The sequence below is a fragment of the Scyliorhinus torazame genome, chromosome 7, assembly GCF_047496885.1.
Source record: "Scyliorhinus torazame isolate Kashiwa2021f chromosome 7, sScyTor2.1, whole genome shotgun sequence".
Classification (NCBI taxonomy): domain Eukaryota; kingdom Metazoa; phylum Chordata; class Chondrichthyes; order Carcharhiniformes; family Scyliorhinidae; genus Scyliorhinus; species Scyliorhinus torazame.
Genome location: NC_092713.1, coordinates 42775388 through 42788118, shown reverse-complemented (window position 1 = coordinate 42788118; position 12731 = coordinate 42775388). Strand labels below are relative to the sequence as shown.

Sequence of the window (12731 nt, the reverse complement as noted above, 5' to 3'; positions counted from 1 at the left end):
GGGCATCTTAAAGTGCTCCTTTTTTACTGGTCAGTTTCCCATATCCTGGGAAACCCATGCTCTAGGCATTAAATCCGAAGGAAAGTTAAAAATCTGTGAAAAGGCCCTTGTTTTCAGTCATTTAGCACCTTAACTGCAAGCTGAACAGCCCACCACCCTGCATCAATTCAGGTGAGCAAGGTCGCTTGCTTGCCAAAAGCAGCTCAGTGAAAACTGGTATTTGGGCCAGGTTGTGGTCAGGATTTTTCTCCCCACTTAATTTTACGATATACCACCTGCAACCTGTTCTTGCCCGTTCTTGCCTAGCATGCCATATTACAAACCAAGTTTCACTCATGCACACAAAACATGTGCCTTTACTGTGAGCAAAACAAAACCTTCTCCAAATCAGGATGTAATTGGTTACATTGGTATAAATAATCAACTGTCTGTCCACATGTTGGTGCAGACTATTATTGTATGTGTACTGCACAAAAAATACTTTGATTCTTACTAACGCATTTAAAGAATAAGGGTGGGTTAAGCAAAACCAATATGTTTGCAGATGTTGGAACTTTGCAAGCCATTCTAGATTTATTACAGAAGTTGCTGGCTGACTTTATTTATGTCATTTATTTGCTAAACCAATGAAGCTTCCATTTCTTTATTCAGAAGATGATGTAAACCGAGAAATGATATGTTTGCGATGTAATCAGATTGTACCTTGATGTTTAGCATATATCTATATGATCAGAATGAGCATAAGTAAGTGCACTACCTGAAATAAATATCCTTGTTAGATCGTTCAACACAAGAATTCACAAGTTGCTCTCTCAACGACTCCAGTGAACAGTTGTATATGTAGACAGGACACCGGAGGCGGTTCAGATCACACGAGTCGACCTGAGACGTCTGGCGGCTGAACGTGATGTGACAGTCTTTCTTTGGAGGTAAGCTAAACTCTACTCTTTCCTTCATCATTTCTGAAGGCACATAGATGGAGTCTGTGAGACAACAGTGATAAAAATAAAGCACACATTTGAAAACGTTCATAAAGAAATATAGGGGGTGGCATGTGGCACAGTGGTTAGCACTGGGACTACAGCACTGAGGACCTGGGTTCAAATCCCGGCCCTGGGTCACTGTCCATGTGGAGTTTGCACATTCTCCCTGTGTCTGCGTGGGTTTCACCCCCACAACCCAAAGATGTGCAGATTAGGTGGATTGTCCATGCTAAATTGCCCCTTAATTGGATAAATAATAATTGGGTACTCTAAATTTATTTATTTTTTAAATAAAGAAATATAGGCTGCCTGTCATAAAACACGAGGTCAATGAGCTACCAGCAATGAAGAGGACTGTAGTGACAGCCTTTTAGGATATTGAGTAGAAACATTGTCATGAGGTCCCACTACAGGTATTGTTGGCTCTGTTCTCCACTTCTGCCACATTAAGCCAAGCATTTGCAATCAGCCTGGGAGTTCTTCATTTAAATGGAAAATTAATTTTCAATTCAAAAGTTAACAATCTAATATTTTAAAACTACCCAAATGTCAATCAAAAATTAAAATCTATCACATCTATTTATTAAAAGATCGATCTACAATATATGAAACTATCTATCTCCTAAACCTTTTGATCTAAACCACAGGCCATTTCACTAGATTCCGAAAGAATTTTCATGCAAAAGGTGTTATCACTACAAATAGTCTGTTACCTGCATCAGGTTGTACCATCTCCTTTTCAAATTCAACAGATGACATTTCACTACCACCCGCCAAGGTTGGAGAAAGCAGTGGTGTGGACCTGGAAGAGTGAGTTTCCTGTCCTGGGGAACGGATTGTTGACACAAAATCTCGTCTGATGCTATTACTTTTTGATACACTGACTGCTACTTGGCCAGCTGTGCCATCAAGAGCTTCCCCGACAACAATGGCCAACTCAGATTTATTAGGTGCTGAGGCTGCACTATATACTCCAGACAGATTGTTCAATGCTGACTCTTTCATTTCCACTTGTAGCAGTTCTTCATCTCCTAACCCAGAATGTTTTGTACTCTCGTCAATCCCAGGAGCCATCAGTCGCTGCACATCTGACAGAAAAAAAGATCAAAGTGAAAATTCTTCAGAAAGAAAGTGCAGAGTTGTTTGACCAATAAGGTGAAGAACCTCCTTTCCCCATCTCACCAGATAGATAGTAAAATTGCTTTAAAATTATCATTTTGAGTCCGCAGAACTATTGAAGAACTATTAAAAAGTGGCTTCATCATTGGTCTACCACAACACTGCACACAAGCATCCAAGGCTATTGGGGATTTATCTTGACCAAATAGCTTATATTCCATTTTGTTAAAACGTATTTAGTTGTTTTGGGATTGAACTTCATAATTCTCCGTTGTTCTGTACAAAGGTGGCCCTTCATGTTCCTCCTCAAAGCCACACACCATTATGACTTGGAACTAGAACAGAAGATGCTGGAAACTCCCAGCAGGTGTGACAGCATCTGTGGAAAGGGAACACAGCTAATATTTGGAGTCTGGAAGAGTCATCCAGACTCGAAACATTAGCTCTGTTCTCTCTCCACAGATGCTGTCAGAGTTGCTGAGATCTTCCAGCATTTTCTGTTTTTGTTTCAGATTCCAGCCTCCGCAGTAATTTGCTTGAATCTGATTTAGAACTGTATGGTTGTTCCTTCAACGTTGCTAGGTCAAAATCCGGGGACTCCCTCCCTAACACATGGACTGCAGCAGCTCCAGAAAGCAACTCACCACCACCTTCTTCAACGGCAATTAGTGGTGGGCAGTAAATGCTGGCAAAGCCAGCCACGCCCACGAATGAATAAAAAAATCTTTATATTTAATATATAATTATTATTTATTATTAATTGTATTCACTTCATCGCCATGGATTACAATGGAACACTAACATGAGTTTGCACCCATTCCTGCTTACTAATATTGTGGGAGGAGCTACGTCAGTATTTGGCCAGGCTGCTTGGCGTGCTGTCTGACCAAGAGCCATTTTATTATACACAAGAGGATAATAATTTGAATTATTTTCTACTATTTCCAAAAATTAACCATTAGGATTTTAACATTGTGATCATTTTAGTGAAAATTGTATTTGTTCAAAATGAAAGGTAATTACAAATAATTTCAAACATGGACTACATTAAGGTTTATCAAACTGCGGGTCATGGGCGGGTGTCAGAAGGGCCGCGGAGCTAAAGGTCACGGTGTTCTGCATCTATCAGCCACTAAGGCAGAGTTTCCCAACTTCAGCATTCAGAAGCCTGCAGGGAAAATCCTGCCTAAAATATCAATTCGGTCCTCTACAGAGAGAAATCATTTGACTGATTTCCTGTAAGCCTCACGGTTCCTCCCCCAACCCACCACTACCACCCCCTTTATTGTTATTATTATTCCGGGCAGCAGCTCCACTTCGAATACCATGTTCTGTGAAACGTTTGGCTGATTCCTTGCCCTCTCCTGGCCAAAGCTGCGGCCCAAGAGTTCTGCATTTACATCGCCCTGAACATGGACCCCATGTGCTCTGCCCCAGTGCAGAACAGTTGTCTGGTGGATGACATCAAGGGGACCAGAGACCATCCTGCTGCAGAAAGAACCCGTCGTGAAACAGAAGGAGACTATCAGAGAACTCACCACCAAGCTCAGCAGATTTGAGAGTCAGAGTATGTCAGAGACCTCGGTGAGCGAGCACAAACTTGGGACACGGATTCCTTGTGTACGTGTTTGTTGTGTCGTCGGTGATGACAACAACAGTACAACAGAGGCAATGTCTCCATGCAGACATATAGCCTGAAAATGTTCTGCAGATCTCCTTGCAGTGTGATTACTGCTGAGGGCCAGAAGGATGTTTATCAGCGACGCCATGGAGACATATTCAGAGGGATGGAATCGACTGCCATTGCATTATTGGAGACAAGTCTCCACAAAGTGACTGTAATGGCATGTCTTCTGATTGGGGAGACTTGAGCACATCACAGTGCCACAATTAAATATCTGAGAAAATAATGAATATCTGAGAAATGGTTTTTCAATGTCCATTTTGTCTGATTAGTGACAGTGAGTTTGTCAGTTGTCTGTGGGTCAGTTTTAGTGTTGTCAGCATTCATCAATATTGATTAACTTGTTTCTAATTGTGTACTTTGAAGTTGATAAACCTGCATCAAATAATTGGTATTTAAGCCAATTATAAATCAAGATTTTAATGTCACTATCTTCAGAATAATGGATGTTTTATTTAAACATATGGCTCTCGCCCAGTGATATCAGTTCTTTGTTCTCCTCTCAGTCTTCTTCCTTCACTTCTTTGCTTCCTTGACGCAGTGTCCCACGATGAATTGTTGGCGGCCCTGCAGTATCTCTGAGTAACTATCCTTCCTGTGTGACCCATGACAGTGAACTTTTATAGATGGGAGGACATCATATGCATATATGATCCTGTCCTCATTCAATGTTGACATAAATTCAATGCACCAGGGGCTGCTGGATAGTGATTAACAGGAAAACTAGATGATTTACATTCCCTCCCTTACCAAGGGCAAGAAAATCTTAGTGTCTCATACACTGCCTTGACTCAGGATAGACTGGGTTAGCCAACATGGTGTAGGTCCCAAAGGTCGGCTAGCGTGGGTCCTGATGGTCAGCCAGTTGGCAAAAGTGGGACACAGGAAAAAAAGTTTGAAAAACACTGGTCTGCATGGATCGTTACAACATTTTACAAAGGGACTGGTAAATAAGAATGACAAATAGCAAAGCTGTTCAAATTCTATTGTGTAACTGGGAGGGGTTGAATGAATGCTTGTCAATGGGAAGTAGAGCTAATTTCTCTCTCACAACAATAATGGTTGTAGACTCCTTGAGTGGAAACTTAACAGTAAAACTTACCTGTAAAGGTGGCTGGCAAAAAGGTGAGCAGGATTTGCTGTGCATTCACAAACCTGGCATAGCATCTCCATTGAGGTATGCTCTCAGTTTCAACTGGAAGGATATTGTCCTCTGTCATATCAGCGTTGCCAACACTCTAATCAATTAGATCAAAGCGAGACACATGTATTACAATACATAAAAATGTGGTATGTTCAAGCAACTAGAGTAAAATTTATGACAGTGTCCCAATTCTTACATGTGTCACATCATATCCATTATATCTATCCAGCAGTCCGATCAGTATTCCATTTTCTCAGATAAATATATAAAATAAGACCTACTGCACCCACCCCAACCCTCCCTGTGTTGACACCACAATGGTACTTATGATACAATGCAGAAATATCAATGCAATTTCTCCTTTTGGATTGCAAAACAGTTCTTTGATGCTTTATCACATTTGTGGCAGGTTAATACGGATCAGGGGGATACACAATGTGCTAGGATATTGAGTAACTATAGAGCAGTCGAGGCATTAAAAGCGGTGATTAGGGGGGAAATTATCTTGTACAGGGAAAGCATCTCATACAAGTCATATATGGATAGGGAGAACAGGCGGAAGTGTCAGGAGGTAGTGGATGAAATTTTGAGCGTGGAAAGGGAGTATTCGAGTGAACCAACTCCAGAGCTCTTGGCGTGCAGGAAGAAGCTGCAAACGCAATTTGATTTACTGTCCACAAGCCGGGTGGTGCGACAGTTGCGGCGCTTAAAGGGGATGGTATATGAGAATGGGGAGAAGCCTAGCTGACTATTGCACATCAGTTAAGGCAGCAAGAGGCTGCCAGGGAAATTGTGCAGGTACGGGAATCTGGGGATGGATTGGTCTCTACCCTAGAAAAAATTAATGGAGTGTTTCATTCCTTTTATGGAGGGCTTTACAGATTGGAGCCGCCAGAGGATGAGTAGGAGATGGTTGAGTTTTTGGAAGGCTTGGAGTTTTCTCAGGTGGGGGATGAGTTGTGGGAGACATGGAGGCACCGATGGTGGTGGAGGACGTCCACAGGGCTCTGGGTAAGATGCAGGTGGCACCGGGGCATGATAGGTTTCTGGTAGAATTGTACAAAATGTTAACGGACCAGCTGGCCCCATTGGTTCTGGGGATGTTTAATGACTCATTGGCGCGGGGCTCCCTTCTGGAGACCTTGAAGTAGGCGTCCATCTCCCTCCTTCTGAAGGACAAGGACCCCACAGAGTGTGGGTCATAGCATCCAATCTCTGCTTAACGTGGAGGCGAAACGTTTGGCGAAAATCTTAGCATTGAGGCTGGAGCCCTGCCTCCTGGAGGTAGTGGGGGAAGACCAGACGGGGTTTGTGAGGGGCAGAAAACTGTCACCCAACGTGAGGTGGCTACTTAATGTAGTTCTTACACTGGCGGTGGGACCAGAACTGGAGATTATTGTTTCTCTGCACACTAAAAAGGCATTCGATAGCGTCGAATGAAGCTACTTGCTCGCAGTTCTGGAGAGGTTTGTCCTGAGTTTGGATCCCGGGTCTGGCTGTTATATGAAGCGTCTGCGGCTAATGTTTAAAGGATCAACATGAACTCGGGGTTGTTCAGGCTGCACAGGGGGAGAGGCAGGGATTCCCTATATCCCCGCTGTTGTTCACATTGGCAATCGAACCATTGCCGATTGCTCGGAGGGCCGCGGAAAGGTGCAGGGGAATTGTGAAGGGTCGAGTAGAGCATACGGTGTCATGCTACGCAGACAACCTTTTACTGTACGTTAAGAATGCAGAGCCAGGGGACTTCCAGTTGCGACTATGCAAAGCTAAGTCGCACGTTCGGCAGCTCCCGCTAAAAGCGGACTTTTGGGCTCTTTTTAGGGCCCGTAACGGCGCTTGTTCGACATTTCCCGGTGTGGGAAGGGGACAGCAACATTCCCCCGATAGTGTATGGATTGGACCAGGAGTGGGGCGATTTTAAAAGTGGCACTGACGCAAAAAAAAGGTGCGAGGGAGGAGGACCAAGATGGCGGCGGGCGGAGACAGGGCAGCGTGGAGGCAGTGGGCGCAAGAACAGCAGGAGCTTCTCCAGCGCTGTTTTAAGGAACTGAAAGCAGAGCTGCTGGAGCCGTTGAAGGCTTCAATCGATAAGCTGCTGGAGACCCAGACGGCCCAAGGGGCTGCGATCCGGGAGGTCCGGCAGAAGGTCTCGGAGAACGAGGACGAGATCCTGGGCCTGGCGGTGAAGGTGGAGGCGCATGAGGCACTCCACAAGAAATGGCAGGCAAGGTTCTAGGAGATGGAGAACCGGTCGAGGCGGAAAAACCTGCGGATCCTGGGAATCCTGAAGGGGCTGGAGGGATCGGACGTGGGGGCCTATGTGGTCACCATGCTGAATTCGCTGATGGGAGCAGGGGCCTTTCAGGGGCCCTTGGAGCTGGAGGGGGCCCACCGAGTGCTGGCGAGGATGCCCAAGCCCAGCGAGCCGCCGCGGGCGGTGCTGATGCGGTTCCACCGGTTTGCTGATCGAGAGTGTGTGTTAAGGTGGGCCAAGAAGGAGCGGAGCAGAAGGTGGGAGAACGCGGAGGTCCGGACCTACCAGGATTGGAGCACGGAGGTGGCGAAGAACAGGGCCGGTTATAACCGGGCAAAGGCAGTGCTGCACAGGAGGGTGAAGTTCGGTATGCTGCAGCCGGCGCGTCTGTGGGTCACCTATAAGGATCGACACCACTATTTTGAGTCCCCGGAGGAGGCGTGGGCCTTTGTTCAGGCCGAAAAACTGGACTCAGACTAAGGGTCGGGGATGAGGGGTTGCGGTGGAGGGATGGTTGGGTTGTGTTTCGAGGGGAGGTTCTATGTTTTTTGGGGGTTGATTGGGCATTGTTTTGATTAGGTCCGCCGGGTGGGCTCGCGGGGGGGGGGGGGGGGGGGGGGCGGGCTCGCGGGGGGGGCGGGTAAGTAAATTGCTTGGGGGGTTGGTGGTCGGTAGGGGATATGGGGGGAAAGAGGCCTGAGTTGGAGGCAGTGGGACCGGGCCTGGAAAGTGAACTGTGCCAGGGGAGGCGGGGCCGGGCGAGTGGAAAGCGCGGGCTTTTTCCCGCGTTTAGGGCTGAAGGGGCGGGGCCGGAGCTGGGAAGTGCGGGCTTTTTCTCCCGCGCTGGCAGTGGAATGGATGAGATCCTGCTGGTGGACGGGGGGGGACCGGGTTGCTGCTGGAATGGCCAAGGGGGAGCTGGAGCTGGGGGAGAAGAGGTTGGGGCGGGAGCCTGCCGCTGTGGGGACCAGGTAGTGCGGGGGGCGCGGGCACGTGGCTGGCCTAGGGAGGGCTATGGCTAGTCGGCAGGAGGGGGGTGAGTAGCCCCCTGATCCGGCTGATAACCTGGAATGTAAGGGGACTGAATGGGCCGGTCAAGCGGGCCCGGGTGTTCGCGCACCTGAAGGGGCTGAAGGCAGATGTGGCCATTCTTCAGGAGACGCACCCGAGGGTGGCGGATCAGGTAAGGTTGAGAAAGGGGTGGGTTGGGCAGGTGTTTCATTCGGGTTTGGATGCAGAAAGTCGGGGAGGTGGCGGTCTTGGTGGAGAAGAGAGTGTCGTTCGAGGCGTCGGGCATTGTGGCAGACAATGTCGGTAGGTATGTGATGGTAAGTGGCAAGCTGCAGGGGGAGCGGGTGGTGTTCGTCAATGTATATGCCCCGAATTGGGACGATGCGGGGTTCATGCAGAGTATGCTGGGCCGGATTCCGGACCTGGAGACAGGGGGCCTGATAATGGGGGGAGATTTCAACACGGTGCTGGACCCGGCATTGGGTCGCTCTAGGTCTAGGACGGGCAGGAGGCCGGCGGCGGCTAAGGTGCTGTGGGGGTTCATGGACCAGATGGGAGGGGTGGATCCATGGAGGTTTGCGAGGCCGCGGGCCAGGGAATTTTCATTCTTCTCCCATGTCCACAAGGCCTACTCCAGGATTGACTTTTCTGTCATGAGCAGGGCACTGATCCCGAGGGTGGAGGATACGGAGTACTCGGCGAAAGCCATTTCTGATCATGCTCCGCACTAGGTGGACCTCGGGTTGGGGGAGGAGAGGGACTAGCGCCCGCTATGGCGCCTAGAGGTGGGGTTGCTGGCGGACGAGGAGTTGAGCGGGCGGGTCCGGAAGTGTATAGAGAGGTACCTGGAGGCTAATGACAATGGGGAGGTGCAAGCAGAGGTGGTCTGGGAGGCGCTGAAGGCAGTGGTCAGAGGAGAGCTGATCTCCATTCGGGCACACAAGGGGAGGGGGAAAAGGAGAGAGAGGAAGAGGTTGGTGGGGGAAATTGTGAGGGTGGATAGGAGGTACGCGGAAGCCCCGGAGGAGGGATTGCTTAGGGAGCGGCGTAGACTCCAGGCCGAGTTCGATTTGTTGACCACCAGGAAGGCGGAGGCGCAGTGGAGGAAGGCGCAGGGGGCGGTATATAAATACGGAGTAAAGGCGGGCCGGATACTGGCGCACCAGCTTCGGAAGCGAGAGGCAGCTAAGGAGATCGGGGGAGTTAGGGATGGAGGAGGAGCACGGTTCGAAGTGCGGTGGGTCAATGGGGTTTCAGGGACTTCTACGAGGAACTGTACCGGTCTGAGCCCCCACTGGAAGAGGGAGGGATGGGTCGCTTCCTGGACCGGCTGAGGTTTCTGAGGGTGGAGGAGGGGCAGGTGGCGGGGTTGGGGGTGCAGGCTGGGTTGGATAAGTTGGTTAAAGGGATATGGAACATGCAGGCGGGGAAGGCACCGGGGCCGGATGGGTTCCCGGTTGAATTTTACAAGAAGTATGTGGACCTGCTGTTGGTAAGGACTTTCAACCAGGCAAGGGAAGGGGGGGCACTGCCCCCGACGATGTCGAGAGCGCTGATTTCCCTGGTCCTGAAGCGGGACACGGATCCCCTACAGTGTGGGTCATATCGGCCGATCTCACTCTTAAATGTAGATGCAAAGTTGCTGGCAAAGATTTTGGCCATGAGGATAGAGGACTGTGTGCCGCAGGTCATACACGAGGATCAGACAGGGTTTGTGAAAGGGAGGCAGTTGAATACTAATGTACGGAGGCTCTTGAATGTTATAATGATGCCGGCGATGGAAAGGGAGGCGGAGATAGTGGCGGCGATGGATGTGGAGAAGGTCTTTGATAGGGTGGAGTGGGGGTACCTGTGGGAGGTGTTGAAAAGGTTCGGGTTCGGGAGGGGTTCGGCAGGTGGGTGAGGCTGCTGTATGAGGCCCCGGTGGCGAGTGTGGCCACGAACAGGAGGAGGTCAGAGTATTTCCGGCTACACCGGGGGACGAGGCAGAGGTGTCCTCCGTCCCACGTGCTCTTTGCACTGGCGATTGAACCCCTGGCCATGGCATCGAGGGAGTCGAGGAACTGAAGGGGGCTGGTGCGGGGTGGGGAGGAGCATCGGGTGACGCTGGATGCGGATGATTTGCTGCTGTATGTGGCGGACCCAGAGGGGGGAATGCCGTAGGTGATGAGGATCCTTAGGGAGTTTGGAGTTTTCTCCGGGTACAAGCTTAATATGGGGAAGAGCGAGTTGTTCGTAGTGCACCGGGGGGACCAGGAGAGGGGGATTGGTGAGCTCCCGCTAAAAAGGGCGGAGAGGAGTTTCAGGTACCTGGGGTCCAAGTGGCTAGGAGCTGGGGGGCCCTACATAAGCTCAACTTCACGAGACTGGTGGAGCAGATGGAGGGGGAGTTTAAGAGGTGGGACGTGCTGCCACTCTCCCTGGAGGGTAGGGTGCAGTCAGTTAAAATTTTCTTTCTGTATTTTGTTGCTGATATTTTGTGAAAATTTGAATAAAAATTATTTTTTTTTAAAAAGAATGCAGAGCCATTTATGGGGAGACAATGGGGATATTGCAGGGGCCCGGGATAGGACGCGATTTCGTAAACTGAATTTTACAAGCTTGGCGAGCAGGGTTAGAGCAGGTTTGCAGAGGTGGGACAACCTTCCACTGTCGCTGGTGGGCCAAGTTCACTCGATTAAGATAAACATTTTGCCATAATTTGTGTTCTTATTTCAATGCCTCCCAGTTTTTCTGTCAAAATTGTTTCTTCGGGAGATGCAGCAGCCTATAATGGGCTTCATATGGGTGAGGAGAACACCTCGGATTCGGAGAGGGGTTCTACAGAGGGAAAGGTAGGTGAGGGGGCAGGTGGGGGGGTGGGGGGGGTTGGCGTTGACGATCCCAAATTTGTCGTATTATTACTGGGTGGCCAATGTGGAGGTGTTGGGGTGGTTTGGGGTCAAGAGATTAGTTAGGTACAGATGAAGTCGGAGTCACGTAAAGGGATGGGTGCGGAGGCCATGGTGACGGCATCTCTTCTATTTTCAACAGCAAAATATTCTGCAAATCCGGTGGCAGTCTCCACGTTGAAAATATGGTGGCAACTCCATGAGCTGACGGCGGTGTCAATGTCTGGCCCAATCCGTCAGAACCACTTATTTGAGCCGGCGAAATTGGATGCTACATTCAGGAGGTGGAAGGACATGGGGCTGGAGAAGGTGAAGGATTTGTTTCTGGAGGGGTGATTTGCGAGTTGGGAGACGTTGAAGGAGAAAGCAGAGCTTGGGGAACCGGACAGGTTCAGGTATTTCCAGGTGTGTGACTTTGTACAGCGGGCATACCTGACTTGGTTTTTCAGCTGGTAAATTTTGAAGGCAAGTTTAAGAGACAACTGTAACTTACAAAGGTTTCATCAGTAAACGAGGGATGGTTATTCAATTTTATTTGACCCAAAAGTGGAGGTAGTAGGAAAATATGAAAGATCTTTATATTTTGGAAAAGTTGAGTTCAAAGAGATGTTGAGGGCAACAGGATCGGAGATGAAGAGGGAAATGGGTATTGAAGAAAAGATGGTGGGCTGAGCAGTTGGCCGTGTGCAGGAGATGTCCTGAGACCAGCTTTGTGCTGAGATATGTGAAATCTGAAAAAGCCATCCAGAGACCAGAAATGTCTTTGGGTTGGATTTTCAGGCCCTCCCCACAAGCATGATTATCCGGGTACCCTGGCGGAGGAGACAGGCGAGCCATGCAAAGTGCTATAGACATTAGCAGGACCAGAAGACCTCACCAGCAGCCAATGGCAAGCTACCTCCACCGCTGGACAGCTCCCTGCTGGAAAATTCTGCACTTTGTTTCAGAAAACAGTTTTGGTTCTGAACTTCCTTGGATTTCCACAGTAGATTTGAAGTGGTTGAGGAGATGTGTGATATGCCTTTACTAAAGTAACAGCTATTTTGGCGTGTGTAATATTACTGGATTGTTATTGTTATGAATCCATAAAGACGTTTTTGCCAAGGTGTTTACTTCTGTCCTCTGACCAAGTGGAGTTTTTTTTTAGGGTGCTTTGTAAGACTGTTTGGGCCTACATTTTTTTTTTCTTTTTGTTGATAAATATTTTAATTTTTAAAATCCAGTAAGTGTTACTGGAGTTCTATGCTTCTGGGAGCAGTAGTTTTTCTCCTCGTTTTCAAAATATTTTTTAAATGGTTATGATCAATAGGATAAGTCTCTCCCTGGGATTTGACTTGCTCAGCAAACAACATCTGCTGCAATCAGGTCAAGAACTTCACTGAATTCATTCAATCCATGCGGCAGCAAGGAACTATCCCACAAGAACACACCGATGCCTCCACTATCCACCTGTACAAGCCTAAAATAATTCACTGATCTTTCAACAATCATAGAATAACCCCACTCTTTTCCAGCACCGACAAAATCTACGGCAGGAATACTGTGAACAGGTTAGTGCAACATCTAAGCCCGAACCTGCTGCCAGAGAGTCAGTGTAGTTTCAGAAAAAGTCAAGGAACCTCTGATGTGGTGTTTGGAGTTA

The 12731-nt window shown here is 48.6% G+C and overlaps 1 protein-coding gene across 2 annotated transcripts in view; it reads right to left on the bottom strand.

Moving 5' to 3' along the window:
- Window positions 1-12731, bottom strand: part of szt2 (SZT2 subunit of KICSTOR complex) — a 292175-nt gene that overhangs the window by 204123 nt on the left and 75321 nt on the right. For both annotated transcript variants that reach the window (XM_072510616.1, XM_072510617.1), the window contains exons 24-26: window positions 4889-5024; window positions 1697-2071; window positions 758-983 (exon numbers count right to left, since the gene is read on the bottom strand). In XM_072510616.1, coding sequence (XP_072366717.1) covers window positions 758-983; window positions 1697-2071; window positions 4889-5024 — 737 coding nt within the window. The remainder of the gene's footprint in view (window positions 1-757; window positions 984-1696; window positions 2072-4888; window positions 5025-12731) is intronic.